The 21042-nt window shown below is 46.1% G+C and overlaps 1 protein-coding gene across 1 annotated transcript in view; it reads right to left on the bottom strand.

Moving 5' to 3' along the window:
- Nucleotides 1-19153, bottom strand: part of dhcr24 (24-dehydrocholesterol reductase) — a 37539-nt gene extending 18386 nt beyond the window's left edge. The window contains exons 1-2 of the mRNA XM_078218717.1: nt 18897-19153; nt 2593-2748 (exon numbers count right to left, since the gene is read on the bottom strand). Coding sequence (XP_078074843.1) covers nt 2593-2748; nt 18897-19127 — 387 coding nt within the window. The 5' untranslated portion in view covers nt 19128-19153. The remainder of the gene's footprint in view (nt 1-2592; nt 2749-18896) is intronic.
- Between the last annotated feature and the right edge of the window lie 1889 nt (nt 19154-21042).

The raw sequence follows: 21042 nt of genomic DNA, 5'->3' as shown, positions 1-21042 counted from the left end.
ATATAAAAACAGAAAATGCAGGAAATATTCTCTGGCAGTGTCTGTGGAGAGAGAAACAGAGTTAACGTTTCCAGTCTATATGATTCGTTCAGAGCCAAAAAGCCTTTTAAGCTCTGAAGAAGTCATACAGATTCCAAATGTCAACTCTTTTACTCTTATTTCTAGAATACTTGCTCATACTTAATAGATAGGTGAAAATGGCCACACACTAATTAGAAATTTCAATAAATACAGCTAACTTCAGGCTCAAAAGCTGCTAGTTATCAGTGCACCCCCTCTAAGATAACTATACCCTTCCTTAGGTAAGGAGACTAAAACTGTACTCAGTACTCCAGATGTGGTCTCACCAAAGCCCTACCCAATTGCAGCAAAACTTACTTTTAAACTGCAATTTCTTTGCAATAAAGGCTGAAACCTCATTTTCCTTTCTAACTGCTTGCTGTGCCTGCATGCTAACTTTTGAATACCAACATTTACTTACCTGAGACCATTTAAATAAAAATCTACTTTTCCACTCTTCCTGCTAAAGTGGATAGTTTCACATCTTCTACATTATATTCCACCTGCCAGCCCAATTAGTTAACCAATCCTGTCCCCTTGCAGCCTCTCCACATCCTCCTCTTGGCCTATTTTCACACCTACCTTCATATCGTCAACCAACTCACTTATATTACACTTGATCTGCTCATCAAAGTTATTGATATTGTTTGTGGATAACTAACGCCCAAGCACTGACCCTCATGGTACTCCACTAGTCACGCTTTGCCATAGTTAAAGTTACCCGTTTATTTCTACTCTGTGCATAAACCATTCCTCAATCCAAGCTAATATATTACCCCCAACTCTATGAGCGGCACTTTCCGGCCGTGCTTGCCCCAAAGCAGGAAAATCCCACTCGAGGTCGACGGATCTTTGCATGGTCTGCGTCTCGCCTGCTACAATTCCCATGGCGGGCAGGACGGGAAAATTCTATCCTATGAGTCTTAAAAGCACATTAACTCTGCCTAATCAAATTATAATTTTCCAAGTGCCCTCTTCCTTAATCATTGATTATCACTGAAAACTTCTAACCTCGTCTGCTGCAGGAATTCTGCTGCAGTGAATGGAAAAGCCACTAACTTTTGGAGCGCTGCCCCTTCGTCAGACGAAGGGGCAGCGCTCCAAAAGCTAGTGGCTTTTGCTACCAAATAAACCTGTTGGACTTTAACCTAGTGTTGTGAGACTTCTTACTGAGTGAGAGTAGAGCCAGTGTTTTGCGTCAGGATGACCTTCGTCAGAGCTGAAACGAAGGATCATCCAGACTCACCCCACAGATGCTGTCAGACCTGCTGAGATTTTCCAGCATTTTCTGTTTTTGTTTCTTATTTCAGCGTCTGCAGTACTTTGTTTTTATTTTAGGATTTATATTTGCTTTGTTTCAATCTCCCAGGACCATTTCAGAATCTAGGGATCTCTGGAAGATCAAAACTAACGTGCCCACTATCTTTGTAGCACTTCTTTTAAAATCTTCGGACTTAGGCCATTAGGCCGAAGGTATTTGTCAGCTGAAAGCTCTGGGATCAGAGGAGGTAGCAGATTATGGAACACCAAAGCTGATGTGGATTCGGTTTTCAATTTGTTCAGATTTTGGATTATAGCCACCATTGGATTAAGTCGGCTTCTCAATAAACCCTTTCCTCATTAATACAGTGTCTGCATTTTGCACAAAGGAAAGCTCAAAAATTGGTTTCGAACCATGATTGAGTTCTACAAATCATTTGCTGTGTCATTTTAGCATTTACAGGGGGTGTAAAATGTTCAGTCAAAGTGGCTCATTTTGTTTTCCCATATCAATTAGGTTAGGTTGATTGACCGTATAAAATTTCCCCCTAGTGTCAGGGGGACGAGCAGGGTAAATACATGTGGTTACAAGGATATGGCCTGGGTGGGATTTTGTCAGTGCAGGCTCGATGGGCTGAATGGCCTCCTTCTGCGCTGTGGGGAATCCTGTGATTCTCTATGATCATTTTCAATATATTTCTATCTCTCTTGCAGTTTCTAAAATGATCATTTAGTTTAGTTATTTCCCTTTAAAATCCTCCCAGGAAATGCACTGCACATGCCAAACCGTCCTCGGATTTCTGCGAAAACTGCTCTAAATTGGCTGCCTGCAGACATGCGAGGACATTTTAAAGATGACCCCAATTTCCCCCCCCCTCCCCAGACAAAATAGATAAGATAGTGGGTCCATCTGGTATGTTACTGCCCAGTAAAATATGGACAAGTGACAAAGGATTACTTATAGCTTGAGTTTGCCTAGTTATGTCACATACAAAATGGCAACAAAGCATGAATATTGCTCAATTTTAAAGTTATTTTTTTAAATGGCAAGATTGCCACTGATCAAATTATATACCTCTTTAATCAACATAAGACATATTTAAGATAGAGGAAGGAATCTTAACAACAAAATGACAAGAGTGTTTGTTCTGGCGAGAATAAGGGCTTGTTTCTCTCCAGAGAAAGCGGTCTGTTTTCTCTCCAGATCTTACTACACTCTCCCTAAAAATATCAAGGGGTCGTGTTTTGTGCCGCCATACAAAGTCCAGTCACCTGTCGCTTGGTGTCCACCTCCAGAATGTCCATCAAGTTGATCATGATGTTTTTGTGAGTTTTTTTATACTTGCCAACCCGAAGTGATACCGTCAGCCAGCCCGGCCTGCCAGTACACATGTACGTTTTACTTCCTTCATTTTTCCACTCGCGTACCTATTCAAACAGAACAGAGAGAGATCAAAATTGCTAAGTCGTAACTGACCACCACCAGCAGTTATGACTAACAGGTTAACGAACAACAAGTGACCAGAGCTGAATTGAAATATGCCCAGCAGGAGCCCTATCGTTTTAAACTGCAAGAGTGCGTGGCTAAGAAATACTTGAAATAGGATTTAATACTTAGTCCAATCTGTGAGAGAGATTCTGTTGATTATAAAATTGATTTATGGACAGACAAAAGGCAAAATCTGTATTCTATTTAGCCATTTTAATGATTGATCTGAAATAAAGCAGTTAGTTTACAGGACCGCATTTGGAACATTTTTACCAAAACAGATGTCAGTGGAAGTCAAAGAGAAACCAGCCAGTGGCCGTCGCAAAGGAAAATGGCTGTCGCCAGCATTGACCAATCATCAATATCCATCAACATCACTGCAAGAACTTCTCAGCGAACTGACCTTGGCCCAGTCGTCTTTCAGGGTCACTTTAACCAATGAACCTTCCTCCATCATAAAGGCCACAAGTGGGCCTCTTCACTGGCAAATCCATAGTTCTCGGTTCCATTTATAACTCCTCCGCTAATAAGGAAACTCAAGGCAGTCCACAATAGGCCCTGAACACCATCAAAGCATTTACACTACATTACTGTCAGTTAACCAAGTCAAACATGATAAGCCACTTGTATAAAGATCCATCTGTGCCAGTTCTGGAACAGCAAAAGACTGTCGAACAGTACTGCTACACTGGCCACCACCACCACCACAAAGAAGTCTTATTGATATCAAAGCTTTACCAAGAAGCACAGGGATATAAACAACTTTGAACACAGGTGAATCATTTAAATGGCATAAAAAACTAAGAACAGTGGATGGTTTGTATATACTTGTGTCAGTTCGCTGAGTTCTTGCAGTGATGTTCATGGATAATGATGATTGGTCAATACTGGCGACAACCATCTTCCTTTGCGACAGCCACTGGCTGGTTTCCCTTTGACTTCCACTGACATGATCTGCATGGGGAAATCACTAATTGACTTCCCAGTTGTGCTTATTGAATACAAGCTCCCTGGGGATTGGTAATTAGCCAACCAGGTGGAGCTTGTACACCGAACCCTGAGAGGGTCCATTAACCTTTTAGTCCTGGTTGGGACCAGTTGTGTGTTCACCACAGGCCTGTGGTTATTGTTTATTTTTATCTTGTGCAATAAAAGCATGGTTCCTTCACAGTCGACTCCTGGAGTTATTACATTAGTCAAAAGACACTCTCTTGTGTAAAAGAGGCAACAAAAAGCAAATAGTTGATTGTTCAAAGTCTCACAAACTTCAACAATTGAAAAGTCCCTCCTCACATTATATCATATGCTTTCATATTCAGATACCAACGCAGAGCTCAACTTTTACTCTGTCATAGGTTAAAATTGTCAACAGTGATGCAACGATATTTATTTTTCCCAGTTAACTACAGTGCAAACTTTTAGGTTATTGATTCAATGATTTAGAAAGTTTCCAAAGAGGTTCAAAGATTACCATGTTGACACTGCAGCGCTTCATTGAAATGATGCAAACTGTTCCGGGCGATAGATATGTTATGAACCCACCTGATTTTCAATGCAAGGGCATCCCAAATCCCAGAAGGAAAACTTGGAATGCTGGTTCTTAATTATTTTTCGTGATTTAGAAACAAAATGAGAAAAGAGATGAGAGCCAGAGAGGAAAGGAATCAGTTTTGTTGTAAATATTCAAATAACAAAAAGTTTATTAAACTTTAAAACACAATGGCAACAGTTCAGAACAACATTTACAATGAAGTAGAATAATGGTTACCCAGACAATGTGCTTAAATTACAATCTAAATCTATCTACTTTCCTAAACTCGAGAATACACCTTTCCACAAAACAACATCCCATAGATTTTAACAGTATGAGCCAAATTCAGAAAATAACCACCACACAGGACATGTAGCTTTCTTTTGGGAACTGTTCTTCTAGTTTAGAGGAGAATATATAGGGTCCGACACAGACAAAAATCTTCTGCTCCTTTCTTCTGCACAACAGCTTGATTCTCTGCAACTGGGCATGGCTATGATCTCGGTCCCTCGACTGCTAATCTCCACTTTGCTGAACTAAGCATCTGTTTCACCCTGTTACTAGGCTAATCTGCATCTCACAAGTCTTCAGTGTAGCTAAACCCCTACCAGTTTCTCTTTTTAGCCAATTTACTAATCATTTCATCCCAACTTCCCAACACGTGCCTCAAGCAAGATGGACTGTCCATTATACTGCTACGGCACAGGTATGACAAAACTTCTCTGGTGGTTTCTGACAAAGACTGTGTACATTTCACCGCCCAGTTTGATGAGCTGTATTCAGTGATGGGTTTGAGTCTATTACTCTGCATAACAAAGTAAAGCAACAATCCTATCAATTCATGAATACCATTGCTTCTACATAGAAACCTAAACTCCTATGTACGTCAAGAAGTCAGAAAGAAGTTGGGAAGTGCAACTATTGTCAATTGTTGGAAAAACCCATTTGGTTCACTAATGTCCTTTAAGGAAGGAAATCTGCCATTTTTACCTGGTCTGGCCTACATGTGACTCCAGAGCCACAGCAATGTGGCTGACTCTCAACTGCCTTCAGGCAACTAGGGATGGGCAATAAATGCTGGCCAGCCAGCGACACCCATGTCCCATGAAGTTAATATAAATCTCAACGCAAGATCAATCAGTAATTTACTTCTGAATGCGGTGAATGACTGGCCATAAGAAGTACAGAGAATCCAAAAGAAGCAAGTGTACAAACTCTCCAGATAAAAATGAGTGGCAATTTGTGCAAATTCATTCAAGTTATTTATTTATAAAGATGTATTTATTCTAAGTCCTGATGGCTCAGTCGCAAGGTGTGTGCAAGGTGAAGAAGGCATATGGTATGCTTGCCTTTATAGGACGGGGTATAGAGTATAAAAGCTGGAGTCTGATGATGCAGCTGTATAGAACGCTGGTTAGGCCACATTTGGAGTACTGCGTCCAGTTCTGGTCGCCGCACTACCAGAAGGACGTGGAGGCGTTAGAGAGAGTGCAGAGAAGGTTTACCAGGATGTTGCCTGGTATGGAGGGTCTTAGCTATGAGGAGAGATTGGGTAAACTGGGGTTTTTCTCCCTGGAAAGATGGAGAATGAGGGGAGATCTAATAGAGGTGTACAAGATTATGAAGGGGATAGATAGGGTGAACGGTGGGAAGCTTTTTCCCAGATCAGAAGTGGCGTTCACGAGGGGTCACGGGCTCAAGGTGAGAGGGGCGAAGTATAACTCAGATATTAGAGGGATGTTTTTTACACAGAGAGTGGTGGGGGCCTGGAATGCGCTGCCAAGTAGGGTGGTGGAGGCAGGCACGCTGACATCATTTAAGACTTACCTGGATAGTCACATGAGCAGGCTGGGAATGGAGGGATACAAACGATTGGTCTAGTTGGACCAAGGACCAGCACAGGCTTGGAGGGCCGAAGGGCCTGTTTCCTGTGCTGTACTGTTCTTTGTTCGCAGCTGCTTTAATTCTCTGCTTTAAACTCATAGCCGGGATTTTACGACCTCGCTCGGGCGAGGCTCGTAAAATCCCGTCTGAGGCCAACTGAGGATTCCGTTCTGCAAGTCTCGCCCACCCCGATTCCGGGGCGAGTGAAGCGGTAAAATTCCGGTCCATATGACAATATCCATGACAATGTCTCCGTTTACTGTAAGCGGCATGCATGGCTGTATGAGATCAGCCTTCATCATACTGAATGGTGGAGCAGACTTGAGGGGTTAAATTGCCTATTCCTGCTCCTAGTTCTTATCTTAAGTGGTCAAAGATTTCAAACATCTCTTTATCCTCTCCATGAGAGTGTTTAATAAATAGATGCCACAGCACAGGACAGAAACACAAAGGACACGACAGCCCAGCTTTGGATGCAACTCACTTGGTATTCAGCTAAAGGGAAAAAGATTTGGAAACAGGAACCTGTCCAAATGAGAATCTGCGCATTGTAATAAATGACAATGACCTTAACCAGAGAAATCCTTCCCAACTGGTATTTAGGAAAATGAAGTTATCCATTAACTTCCCAATGCACATTACCTGGAGTGTTTTCAAAGGTCAAAATCACACATCCTTACATGGACAATTATAAACAACTGTCATTTAAACCAGAACTGCATTTGAACCCACAGTGGGTCACACTTGCAATCACTCCCAACTATTCACTTTCCTATGGGTATACTTATAAACTATTTTCTGCCATAACAAGGTGGCACGGTGCCACAGTGGTTAGCGCTGCTGCCTTATAGCGCCAGGGATCGGGGTTCAACTCCAGCCTTGGGTGACTATCCGTGTCTGTGTAGAGTCTGCACATTCTCTCCATGTCTGCATATGTTTCCTCCTGTTGCTCCAGTTTCCTCCCACAGTCCAAAGATGCGCAGGTTAGATGGATGGGCCATGGTGAGAGAGAAATTGCCCCTTAGTGTGCCAAGATGTGTAGGTTATTTGGATTAGCCATGGTAAATGTATGGGGTTATGGAGATAGGGCCGAAGAATGGGCCTGGGTAAGGTGCTCTGTCAGAGAGAGGTGGTGTAGACACAATAGGCCAAATGGCCTCTTTCTGCATTGTACGGATTCTGTGATTCTATTTAAGTTTAGTTGGGTGAACATTTAAATCCAATGTGTTCCACGTTGATACTTTTGATGACTACAAAAATAAATATAAAAGATGATTCTCATAATGTACAAAGCAGTCCGTAAGGGTAGGCAACAACACTCCTCCACAATTATCCTCAACACCAGTGCCCAACAAGGTTGTATTCTCAGCCCCCGTCTCTACTCCTTATACACCACTGACTGTGTGGCCAAATTCCCCTCCAACTCGATTTTCAAGTTTGCTGACGACAACACCGTAGTGGGTCAGATCTCTAACAATGACATGACAGAGTACAGGAATGAGCCAGAGAATCTGGTGAACTGGTGCGGCAACAATAATCTCTCCCTCAAAGTCAACAAAATGAAGGAGATTGTCATTGACTTCAGGAAGCAAAAAGGAGAACATGCCCCTGTCTACATCAACAGGGACGAAGCAGAAAGGGTCAAGAGCTTCAAGTTTTTAGGTGCCCAGATCACCAACAACCTGTCCTGGTCCCCCCCATGCCGACACTATAGTTAAGAAAGCCCACCAACGCCTCTACTTTCTCAGAAGACTAAGGAAATTTGGCATGTCAGCTACGACTCTGACCAACTTTTACAGATGCACCATAGAAAGCATTCTTTCTGGTTGTATCACAGCTTGGTATGGCTCCTGCTCTGCCCGAGACCGCAAGAAACTACAAAAGGTCGTGAATGTAGCCCAATCCATCACGCAACCCAGCCTCCCATCCATTGACTCTGTCTATGACTTCCTGCTGCCTCATCCATGCAGCCAGCATAATTAAGGACCCCACACACCCTGGACATTCTCTCTTCCACCTTCTTCCGTCAGGAAAAAGATGCAAAAGTCTGAGGTCACATACCCACTGACTCAAGAATAGCTTCTTCCCTGCTGCCATCAGACTTTTGAATGGACCTACCTTGCATTAAGTTGATCTTTCTCTCCACTCTAGCTATGACTGTAGCACTACATTCTGCACTTTTTCATTTCCTTCTCTATGAACGGTATGTTTTGTCTCTACAGCACGCAAGAAACAATACTTTTCACTGTATGCTAATACATGTGACAATAATAAATCAAATCAAAGTCCAGCTTTATATTGGGCAATGGTTGATGGATGGAAAATCAATAAAAGGACGTGAAATGACTGACAACATCCTTCCAAGCCACTTCTTCCATTCTCAGTCTCTATAGGAGGGATGTATGGCTGCAACAACAATAAGAAAGTGTTGAAGTCAGAAAAAGATGGGTAAACTGTGCATCGAGGGGTGTAGATTCTTGATACAGGTGTGCATGATGCTCTCTGTGGAACAAACCAATTAGTCCTAATCCCGCTCTCTATCGCTGAAATCTTGCAAATTTCTTTCCTTCAAGCGTCCACCCAATTTCCTTTTGAAATCAATCACATCTGCTTCCACCACCCTGATAGGCAGCAAGTTTCAGATCATTACCACTCGCTGCGCAAAACAAGTTCTTACTCACATAACCTACTCTTGCCCAGAACCTTAAATCTGCCCACCCTCGGCCTTCTACCAGTGACTGAGAACAATTTTTCCTATCCAAACATGTCATAATCTTGTACACCTCTATCAAATCTCTCCTCAACACTCCAATCCCAGTTTCTCCTACCTAACGTTGTAGCTAAGATCCCCCCATCCTTGGAGCCATTCTGACAAATCTCCTCAGCAGCCTCATCAGGTCCCTCTCAAGGGCCCTCGGATCCTTCCTAAAATGTGGTGACCAGAACTGGATAATATACTCTAGCTGTGGCCTAACCAGAGCTTTATAAACGCCCAGCATAACTTCTCTGCTTTTGTACTCAAAATACCTCTGTGTGAAGCCCAAAGAAATGAGCAGCAACTCAACTGGGAATAGATCAGCAGGGGCATTCTTTCCACGCAATTGCTGGGAGATTTCATTGAACGGATAAACAAACATCTCCAAAGAAAATTAACATGTAATTAAACAGATCTTGTGTTAGTTATAAGTGGTAGAACATGAGGAGATTGTGGCTTCAATGAACATGCATATTAGCTGCCATGTTTCATACTGTCAAGTCAGCATTTCAGGCTGTGGTTCCTTGTTGACATTTCCTGATTAAAAAATACAAAGGATTTAAACTAATCTCACCAAAACTCTAAAGTCTACCTCTAGTATTATATAAATGGGTGCACAGGTGTCTTATGATTAAATTATAATATTCATGTGCTTCTCAAGGGCAACAAATACTGGCAACAAATTCCCCTCCAATTCGATTTTCAAGTTTGCTGACGACACCACCATAGTTGGTCGGATCTCAAACAATGATGAAACAGAGTACAGGAATGAGATAGAGAATCTGGTGAACTGGTGCGGCAACAGTAATCTCTCCCTCAATGTCAACAAAGCAAAGGAGATTGTCATCGACTTCAGGAAACGTAAAGGAGAACATGCCCCTGTCTACATCAAAGGGGACGAAGTAAAAAGGGTCGAGAGTTTCAAGTTTTTAGGTGCCAAGATCACCAACAACCTGTCTTGGTCCCCCCATGCCGACACTATTGTTAAGAAAGCCCACCAATGCCTCTACTTTCTCAGCCACCGACGCCATGTCCCACGAATGAATAAAAAAAACCTTTATGGGGCAAAGCACAAGATGGGTAAAGGAATGAAGTTGAAATGTGGAAATAACAGAATGAATACTCGGCAAAAAACATTAAAGTGTGAACAGCAAATGAAAGATAACATAACATAGGACTGAAATAGGGCTTCTGGGCCAGAATTATTTATTCGACCAAAATCAAAGAGCATGCCAGTTCAAACTGTATAAGTTACTGAGTGGGGGAAAATAGTATTGCAGACCACTTGCTGACTTTCTGGTTTTCTCAAGGACAAACCTTGTTGTTTCAAAGGACAAACAAACAGAGAAGTAACCAAGGCCAGGGCAATGCTGAGCATTTGAAGTGGATGGAAGCAGGTCTATGTATGGTTATTCTGCTCAACAAAGAAAAAGGAGCGAGAAAAGGCTGTGACAACAGTTTCTCAATGATTTCCAACAGACCACACGGAGTAATTAAAAGACATTGTTGAAGAGTTAACCCTCTACAGTAACCTGCTCACATTGGAGAAGGATGTGTGACATCTTGCCCAGAATAATGGTTGATTTTGTGTGTTTAAAATAATTTTAGAGTTGGTTAATTTTCAGCTTTCTGACCCAGTAAAGAGGAGATTAAACCCTACATATTGGAGCAAGAAACCATCCGATACCTGGGAGTCCCAGCACCAGAGAGCAGCAACCCAGCCCTCTTCATTGGATCGGCCACTCAGGATCTCTCGCATTGTCAACCCATTCAGAGATTTACAGAACCCTCCAGAAACTGCGCCTCCAGTCATGACACCTCTGTCAGACACAGCTTCAACTATAGACATATTTCCCTGTCATCATTGCGGTGGAAGATGAGAATCAGATACCATCTTAGGTGATGGATATAACCCAGCAGAATATTATCCCTCCCTCCAAAAGAATATACAGGTAGCATTGCCACACTGCAGCTTGACACATTTATTATTTATAGCCATGCACAACTAACTATGCTGCTCGCTGGCAACAAAAGTGATCACTCATCCATCCCCCCCACTGACACTACCACAACAAGGACCAACTCAGATGGCTGAGGGGGATTGTTGCAACATCAGTCACAAGTTTAAAGTTTTACAGTTTTTTAAAGTTTATTTATTAGTGTCACAAGTAGGCTTACATTAACACTGCAATGAAGTTACTGTGAAAGCCCCCAGGTCGCCACACTCCGGCACCTGTTCAGGTGTTGGTTACACCCTATGACCACATACCAATGAATGTGTGGCCAAATTCCCTTCCAATTCGATTTTCAAGTTTGATGATGACACCACTGTAGTGGGTCGGATCTCAAATAATGATGAGACAGAGCACAGGAATGAGATAGAGAATCTGGTGAACTGGTGCGGCAACAATAAGCTCTCCCTCAATGTCAACTAAACGAAGGAGATTGTCATCGACTTCAGGAAGTGTAAAGGAGAACATGCCCCTGTCTACATTAACAGGGACGAAGTAAAAAGGGTCGAGAGTTTCAAGTTTTTAGGTGCCCAGATCACCAACAACCTGTCTTGGTCCCCCCCATGCCGACACTATAGTTAAGAAAGCCCACCAATGTCTCTACTTTCTCAGAAGACTAAGGAAATTTGGCATGTCAGCAACGACTCTCATCAACTTTCACAGATGCACCATAGAAAACATTCTTTCTGGTTGTATCACAGCTTGGTATGGCTCCTGCTCTGCCCAAGACCGCAAGGAACTACAAAAGGTCGTGAATGTAGCCCAATCCATCACGCAAACCAGCCTCCCAACCATGGACTCTGTCTATGACTTCCCGCTGCCTCAGCAAAGCAGCCAGCATAAATAAGGACCCCACGCACCCCGGACATTCTCTCTTCCACCTTCTCCCATCAGGAAGAAGATACAAAAGTCTGAGGTCATGTACCAACCGACTCAAGGGCAGCTTCTTTCCAGCTACTGTCAGACTTCTGAATGGACTTACCTTGCATTAAGTTGATCTTTCTCTCCACCCTAGCAATGTCTGTGACACTACATTCTGCACGTTTTCGTTTCCTTCTCTATGAACGGCATGCTTTGTCTATATAGCATGCAAGAAATAATAATTTTCACTGTATGTTAACACGTGACAATAATAAATCAAATCAAATGATACACTGAGGGAGAATTTAGCATGGCCAATGTACCTAACCAGCATGTCTTTCGGACAGTGGGAGGAAACCGGAGCACCCGGAGGAAACCCACACAGACATAGGGAGAACATGCAGATTCTGGACAGACACTGATACAAGGCAGGAATCACATCCCCTCTAAACCTCCTGCCCATCACCTTAAATCTGTGTCCCCTGGTCATTGATCCTTCCACCAAGGGGAAAAGTTTATTCCTGTCTACTCTATCTATGCTCCTCATAATCTTATACATCTCAATCATGTCCCTCCTCAGTCTCCTCTGCTTCAAGGTAAACGATCCCAAGCTATCCAGTCTCGCTTCATAACTAAAACTCTCCAGCCCAGGCAACATCCTGATAAATCTCCTCTGCACACTATGCTATCACATTCCTCCTATAATGTGGATTCCAGAACTGCACACAATACTCTAGTTGTGGCCTAACCGACGCTTTACATTGTTCCAGCATAATCTCCCTTCTCTTTATGCCTCTGCTAATAAAGGCAAGTATACCAAATGCCTTCTTAACCAATATATTCAACTATCCTGCTACCTTAGGGACGTACAGGTTAGGTGGATTGACCATGCTAAATTGACCCTTAGTGTCAGGAGGATTAGCAGGGAAACTATATGGGGTTATAGGGATAAGGCCAGGGTGTACATGCACAAGGTCCCTCTGATCCTCGGTGCTTCCCAGTGTCCTGCCGTTCATCCTGTATTCCCTTGCCTGTTTGTCACATCATGACAAACATCAGGTTACATGATGACATTGGAGGCATTGGTTACTGTTCCTTCTTCTGGACCAGAAGCTCCAGGTTCGAGTTTTACCACAGGACTTGATGGCTAAGAAAGATGCATTCTTAATGCAGCCGAACGGGTTGAGTATTAACCTGCAAATCTTTCTAACACATGTCAGTGGCAGGCAGTAAGAGCAGGAGAGATTCCAGGTCAACCACACGATGGATTGGAAATGGGAGGACCCACCATCACCATCCATAGCTCTGGACTATAACATGTGTAAAAGGTGCATGATGCAACAGAAACTTGGGTTCTCTGAGTGCCGTGTAACACATGACCACCACCACATCATTGTAAGACTTGCATTAGACATGGCCCTGCTTTTACAAGAGCACATCAGACACAGAGCCAACTCCAACATCCCTTTTCCCCAGGAAGCCCAGAAAATTCTAGGAGTGGCGGCGATCAGGCAAGTCTAGTCTCGGGGCCCCCTTTCTGAACATCGCACCCTGAAAACCGAGACATTCGCAGGGCAAATAATAAAACTAATAAAAGGCACGTATACTATATGCCTTCTTGGCCACTTTATCCACCTGTCCTGCTACTTTGAGGGATTGGTATACATGCACACCAAGGGTCCTTCTGATCCTCGGTGCTTCCCAAGGTTCTGCCGTTCATCATGTGACAAACATCAGGTTACGTTAGAATCATAGAATCCCTACAGTACAGAAGGAGGCCATTTTGTCCATTGAGCCTGCACCGACAACTATCCCACCCTGGCCTTATCCCTATAACACCATATAGTTTCCCTGCTAATCCTCCTGACACGAATGGTCAATTTAGCATGGCCAATCCACCTAACCTGCACGTCTTTGGAGTGTGGGAGGAAACCGGAGCACCCGGAGGAAACCCACGCAGTCACAAGGAGAATGTGCAAACTCCACACAGTCAGTGACCCAAGGCCAGAATTGAACCTGGGTCCCTGGCGCTGTGAGGCAATTTTGCTAACCATTGTGCCACCCAGGATATTGGGTACCGTTCCTGTAAGAAGTAATGGAGAACATTTGTGGCAGGTCTCCACTCCTTTAATGTTCTCATACCTTTTAAAACAAAATTTAAAATCAACATTTCACCAGCTATTGCACAATCCAGCTGCTTTTTGCAAGCTGCTCTATAGTGGGAACTGTACTGCTGATCAAGTGAGTTCAGCTGTCTGTTATAACACCAACCCCATATAGCACCAACTTTCCTGTAATTGGAAATGAAAATGGTTAAAGATATAAGTATAGTCGGAGTGCTCAAGGAAAATTATTGCTGTGAATATTAATCATCATTGGCAAACCGCAGCCTTGTTAGCAAACAGATGATGCTGACAAAAAGGCATCATTATTATGCAGCCTGTATTCGAAGGAGATCCACTTTACTTCAAGCTGCGTTCAGTGCACATTAGCCTGTAGAGATATATCTTAGCCTATTAGAGGACTGACCCTCGCCAGTCTCCAACAATAAATCACAATCTATCAATTCATTCCATAACTTTGACCCTCATCAGACTCAGTGAGTTTATTCACATACACTACATGCTCCACAGCATTTGGAAGTTCTTGTCTCTGGATTAGTTATTAGTGCCACAAAATGGAGTGCATCACTCTCAGTTCCTGTATGGATTACATGCAGGAGGAGACGGTCACAGTCAAAGGTTGAGTTCAATCACATAAAAAGCACGACCGTTGGCTGCAGAGGATCAGAAGTGTCCGTCTTTGGATGGGCTTACTCCAATATAACGCATTGCACAGTTATACACGGTTAAACATCACCAGTCCAAACCTCTGGGTGGGTGAGGTTCACAAGTACCCTCTGGTGGGATTTACTGGAGGGCACTCCTCATAGAACATAGAACATAGAACAGTACAGCACAGAACAGGCCCTTCGGCCCACCATGTTGTGCCGAGCTTTATCTGAAACCAAGATCAAGCTATCCCACTCCCTATCATCCTGGTGTGCTCCATGTGCCTATCCAATAACCGCTTAAATGTTTCTAAAGTGTCTGACTCCACTATCACTGCAGGCAGTCCATTCCACACCCCAACCACTCTCTGCGTAAAGAACCTACCTCTGATATCCATCCTGTATCTCCCACCACGAACCCTATAGTTATGCCCCCTTGTAATAGCTCCATCCACCCGAGGAAATAGTCTTTGAACGTTCACTCTATCTATCCCCTTCATCATTTTATACACCTCTATTAAGTCTCCCCTCAGCCTCCTCCGCTCCAGAGAGAACAGCCCTAGCTCCCTCAACCTTTCCTCATATGACCTACCCTCCAAACCAGGCAGCATCCTGGTAAATCTCCTCTGCACTCTTTCCAGCGCTTCCACATCCTTCTTATAGTGAGGTGACCAGAACTGCACACAATATTCCAAATGTGGTCTCACCAAGGTCCTGTACAGTTGCAGCATAACCCCACGGCTCTTAAACTCCAACCACCTGTTAATAAAAGCTAACACACTATAGGCCTTCTTCACAGCTCTATCCACTTGACTGGCAACCTTTAGAGATCTGTGGATATGGACCCCAAGATCTCTCTGTTCCTCCACAGTCTTCAGAACCCTACCTTTGACCCTGTAATCCACATTTAAATTTGTCCTACCAAAATGAATCACCTCACATTTATCAGGGTGAAACTCCATTTGCCATTTTTCAGCCCAGCTTTGCATCCTATCTATGTCTCTTTGCAGCCTACAACAGCCCTCCACCTCATCCACTACTCCACCAATCTTGGTGTCATCAGCAAATTTACTGATCCACCCTTCAGCCCCCTCCTCTAAGTCATTAATAAAAATCACAAAGAGCAGAGGACCAAGCACTGATCCCTGCGGCACACCGCTAGCAACTTGCCTCCAATCCGAAAATTTTCCATCGACCACCACCCTCTGTCTTCGGTCAGACAGCCAGTTACCTATCCAATCGGCCAACTTTCTCTCTATCCCACACCTCCTCACTTTCATCATAAGCCGACCATGGGGGACCTTATCAAACGCCTTACTAAAATCCATGTATATGACCTCGGTGAGGTCAACTGGTGAACATTCCAAGGGTGGGGTTTACAGGAACCCTCTTGCTGGTGTGGATTACAGGAGGGGGGGCACCCACACTGAGGCAGTGGATGAAACCCCAGGATGCAGATTATTGGGAGAGAGGGCACCCCTGGATGCAAACTACTAGGGAGGGTGGCAGCCATGATGTGGAGATGCTGGCATTGGACTGGGGTAGGCACAGTACGAAGCCTCACAACACCAGATTAAAGTCCAACAGGTTTATTTGGTAGCACAAGCTTCTGGAGTGCTGCTCCTTCATCAGATGAGTGAAGGGTTGGGTTCACAAACAGACACAGACTCAATATATAGACACAGACTCAATTACAAGATAATGGTTGGAATGCGAGCCCTAACAGGTAGTCAGGTCTTCACAGATACAGACAATGCGAGTGGAGAGAGGGTTAAGCACAGGTTAAAGAGGCTCGAGACAATTCACACCTCTTTAAACTGTGTTTAACCCTCTCTCCACTCGCATTGTCTGTATCTGTGAAGACCTGACTACCTGTTAAGACTTGCATTCCAACCATTATCTTGCAATTGAGTCTGTGTCTATATATGCCCTGTTTGTGAACCCAACCCTTCACTCATCTGATGAAGGAGCAGCAGTCCGAAAGCTTGTGTTACCAAATAAACCTGTTGGACTTTCACCTGGTGTTGTGAGGCTTCTTATTGTACTAGCAAGGGGTGCATCCCCTGGCTACGGGTTACTAGGAGGAGGTACACCCTGGCTACAGGTTACTGGGAGGGGGTACGCCACCTGGGCGCAGGTTACTGGGAGGGTGTACGCCACCTGGGCGCAGGTTACTGGGAGGGGGTACGCCACCTGGGCGCAGGTTGTTGGGAGGGGGTACGCCCTGGGTACAGGTTACTGGGAAGGGGTACGCCACCTGGGCGCAGGTTACTGGGAGGGGGTACGCCCTGGGCGCAGGTTACTGGGAGGGGGTACACCCTGGGTACAGGATATTGGGAGGGGGTACGCCCTGGGTACAGGATATTGGGAGGGGGTACGCCCTGGGTACAGAATATTGGGAGGGGGTACGCCCTGGGTACAGAATATTGGGAGGGGGTACGCCCTGGGTACAGGATATTGGGAGGGGGTACACCCTGGGTACAGGATATTAGGAGGGGGGTACACCCTGGGTACAGGATATTGGGAGGGTGGTACACCCTGGGTACAGGATATTGGGAGGGGGTACACCCTGGGTACAGGATATTGGGAGGGGGTACACCCTTGGTACAGGATATTGGGAGGGGGTACACCCTGGGTACAGAATATTGGGAGGGGGGTACACCCTGGGTACAGAATATTGGGAGGGGGTACACCCTGGGTACAGAATATTGGGAGGGGGTACACCCTGGGTACAGAATATTGGGAGAGGGTACACCCTGGGTACAGGATATTGGGAGGGGGTACGCCCTGGGTACAGGATATTGGGAGGGGGTACACCCTGGGTACAGGATATTGGGAGGGGGTACGCCCTGGGTACAGGATATTGGGAGGGGGTACACCCTGGGTACAGGATATTGGGAGGGGGTACGCCCTGGGTACAGAATATTGGGAGGGGGTACGCCCTGGGTTCAGAATATTGGGAGGGGGTACACCCTGGGTACAGAATATTGGGAGGGGGTACACCGTGGGTACAGAATATTGGGAGGGGGCACACCCTGGGTACAGGATATTGGGAGGGGGCACACCCTGGGTACAGGATATTGGGAGGGGGTACACCCTGGGTACAGGATATTGGGAGGGGGTACACCCTGGGTACAGGTTACTGGGAGGGGGTACACCTGGGTGCAGGATATTGGGAGGGGGTACGCCCTGGGTACAGGATATTGGGAGGGGGTACACCCTGGGTACAGGATATTGGGAGGGGGTACACCCTGGGTACAGGATATTGGGAGGGGGGTACACCCTGGGTACAGGATATTGGGAGGGGGGTACACCCTGGGTACAGGATATTGGGAGGGGGTACACCCTGGGTACAGGATATTGGGAGGGGGTACACCCTGGGTACAGGATATTGGGAGGGGGTACACCCTGGGTACAGGATATTGGGAGGGGGTACACCCTGGGTACAGGTTACTGGGAGGGGGTACACCCTGGGTACAGGTTACTGGGAGGGGGTACACCCTGGGTACAGGATATTGGGAGGGGGGTACACCCTGGGTACAGGATATTGGGAGGGGGGTACACCCTGGGTACAGGATATTGGGAGGGGGGTACACCCTGGGTACAGGATATTGGGAGGGGGGTACACCCTGGGTACAGGATATTGGGAGGGGGTACACCCTGGGTACAGGTTACTGGGAGGGGGTACACCCTGGGTACAGGATATTGGAAGGGGGGTACACCCTGGGTACAGGATATTGGGAGGGGGGTACACCCTGGGTACAGGATATTGGGAGGGGGGTACACCCTGGGTACAGGATATTGGGAGGGGGGTACACCCTGGGTACAGGATATTGGGAGGGGGGTACACCCTGGGTACAGGATATTGGGAGGGGGTACACCCTGGGTACAGGTTACTGGGAGGGGGTACACCCTGGGTACAGGATATTGGGAGGGGGGTACACCCTGGGTACAGGATATTGGGAGGGGGGTACACCCTGGGTACAGGATATTGGGAGGGGGGTACACCCTGGGTACAGGATATTGGGAGGGGGTACACCCTGGGTACAGGATATTGGGAGGGGGGTACACCCTGGGTACAGGATATTGGGAGGGGGGTACACCCTGGGTACAGGATATTGGGAGGGGGGTACACCCTGGGTACAGGATATTGGGAGGGGGGTACACCCTGGGTACAGGATATTGGGAGGGGGTACACCCTGGTTTACACACACAGGCAGCGGGCGAGTTTATACAGTATTTGCATGCACTGCTCCATGGAGTCTGACCCTCACCTGCCTCTGGATGTCCCTGACCCGCTGGTCGTGCTGTTTGGGGGCACTGCACATCTTGAAGACCAGCCAGGCTCTGAGATAGTAGTAAACATCGAAGACGACGGAGAGAGGCAGCAGGAAAAGGCAGACGAAGACCCAGCGGTGATGGATGATAATGTACTCCACACCTTTGCTCCGGATCCAGAACAAGAGCAGTGCGGCCAGCGCCGCCAGGTAGACAGCCGGCTCCATCCTCAGCAGCTGCAGCCAGACCCAGTGCCACTGGCAGCGCCAACACCGGGTCCCAGTGTCCTGCCCGCGGCGCCCCGCCCTGTCGCCTCAGCCCCGCTCTGCATTGGAGCAGCCCGTCCCCGCCCGCCCCAGCTAACCAATCACCTGTCGCTCGCCCCAGGGAGATTCCCGCCCATTCCGCGCGAGGCCGTTCAGGCTGGCTTCCCATTGGCCCTTCGGCTCGCCTAATCTACATAACCCCGCCCCCTCGGCGAGAAACGTCCAATGAGAGGCGGCGGGTGGATCAGGCCACTGGGAGCGCGTGCGTTCCATTGGCGCGCGTGGAGCACGCTGAACAGCGGCTGATTGTGAGAGTGCAGCGGTCAGGAACAAACACCCTACCCACTGCTCCACTCACACACAGGCAATCCCTGTGAGTGCAGAGCTCAGCAGCACTGTGCAAACACCCTCCCCACTGCTCCACACACACACAGGCAATCTCTGTGAGAGTGCAGAGCTCAGCAGCACTGTGCAAACACTCTACCCACTGCTCCACTCACTCACACACAGGCAATCACACTGTGAGAGTGCAGAGCTCAGCAGCACTGTGCAAACACCCTCCCCACTGCTCCACACACACACAGGCAATCTCTGTGAGAGTGCAGAGCTCAGCAGCACTGTGCAAACACCCTCCCCACTGCTCCACTCACACACACAGGCAATCACACTGTGAGAGTGCAGAGCTCAGCAGCACTGCAAACACCCTCCCCACTGCTCCACTCACACAGGCAATCTCACTGTGAGAGTGCAGAGCTCAGCAGCACTGTGCAAACACTCTACCCACTGCTCCACACACACACACAGGCAATCACACACTGTGAGAGTGCAGAGCTCAGCAGCACTGTGCAAACACTCTACCCACTGCTCCACTCACACACATACACACACAGGCAATCTCACTGTGAGAGTGCAGAGCTCAGCAGCACTGTGCAAACACCCTACCCACTGCTCCATACACACACACACAGGCAACCACACAGACTGAGAGTGCAGCAGGCAGGGCGAGTGCATGACAGCACTGTGCAAACACCCTACCCACTGCTCTACATACAAACACATAGGCAATCACACAGACTGAGAGAGTGCAGCAGGCAAAATGAGTGGATCAGCAGCACTGTGCAAACACTCTACCCACCTCTCCACTCACTCACACACAGAGGCGATCACACAGACTGGGAGTGCAACAGACAGAGCGAGTGCAGAGCTCAGCAGCACTGCAAATACCCTACACATTGTTCCATGCACACACAAAGGCAATCACGGTGTCAGGAATGTGTGATTCATTTCAGACCACATGTTAGGAAATCTTCTTTTAAAAATTGCATGCTGCAGCATTTCAAACATATCCCCCCCATTACTATTATTGAACGCTTTTAAGTATTTGTTTAAACAAAATGTAAGATTGAATTTCAGCCCAAATCCAAACATCTATCCAGCTTTAATATTTTTTAACAAATTTAAAATGTGCCTACTTCTTTCATATTTGTGCAATTGTCTAGAATGACTTTTTGATTTGATATATTGACACATGTATTCGTATACAGTGAAAAGTATTGTTTCTTGCGTGCTATACAGTCAAAGCATACTGTTCATAGAAAAGGAAAGGGGAGGGTGCAGAATATAGTGTTACAATCAGAGCTAAGGTGTAGAGAAAGGGTGTAGGTCCATTCGGAAGTCTGTTGGCAGCAGGGAAGAAGCTGTTCTTAAGTCAGTTGGTACATGACCTCAGAGTTTTGTTTCTTTTTCCCGATGGAAGGTGAAAGAGTATGTCTGCAGTGCATGCGTTCCTTGATTAATTCTGTAAATATGATTCAGGATTAATAAGGCAAATTATTTTACATTTAAGTCCGCAGTGTTAGTTATTCTGGCAGCACGG

This window comes from Mustelus asterias, chromosome 8, assembly GCF_964213995.1.
Source record: "Mustelus asterias chromosome 8, sMusAst1.hap1.1, whole genome shotgun sequence".
NCBI classification, from domain to species: Eukaryota; Metazoa; Chordata; class Chondrichthyes; order Carcharhiniformes; family Triakidae; genus Mustelus; species Mustelus asterias.
Note: the sequence above shows the minus strand (reverse complement) of the source record. Positions and strands in the feature narration are given on the sequence as shown.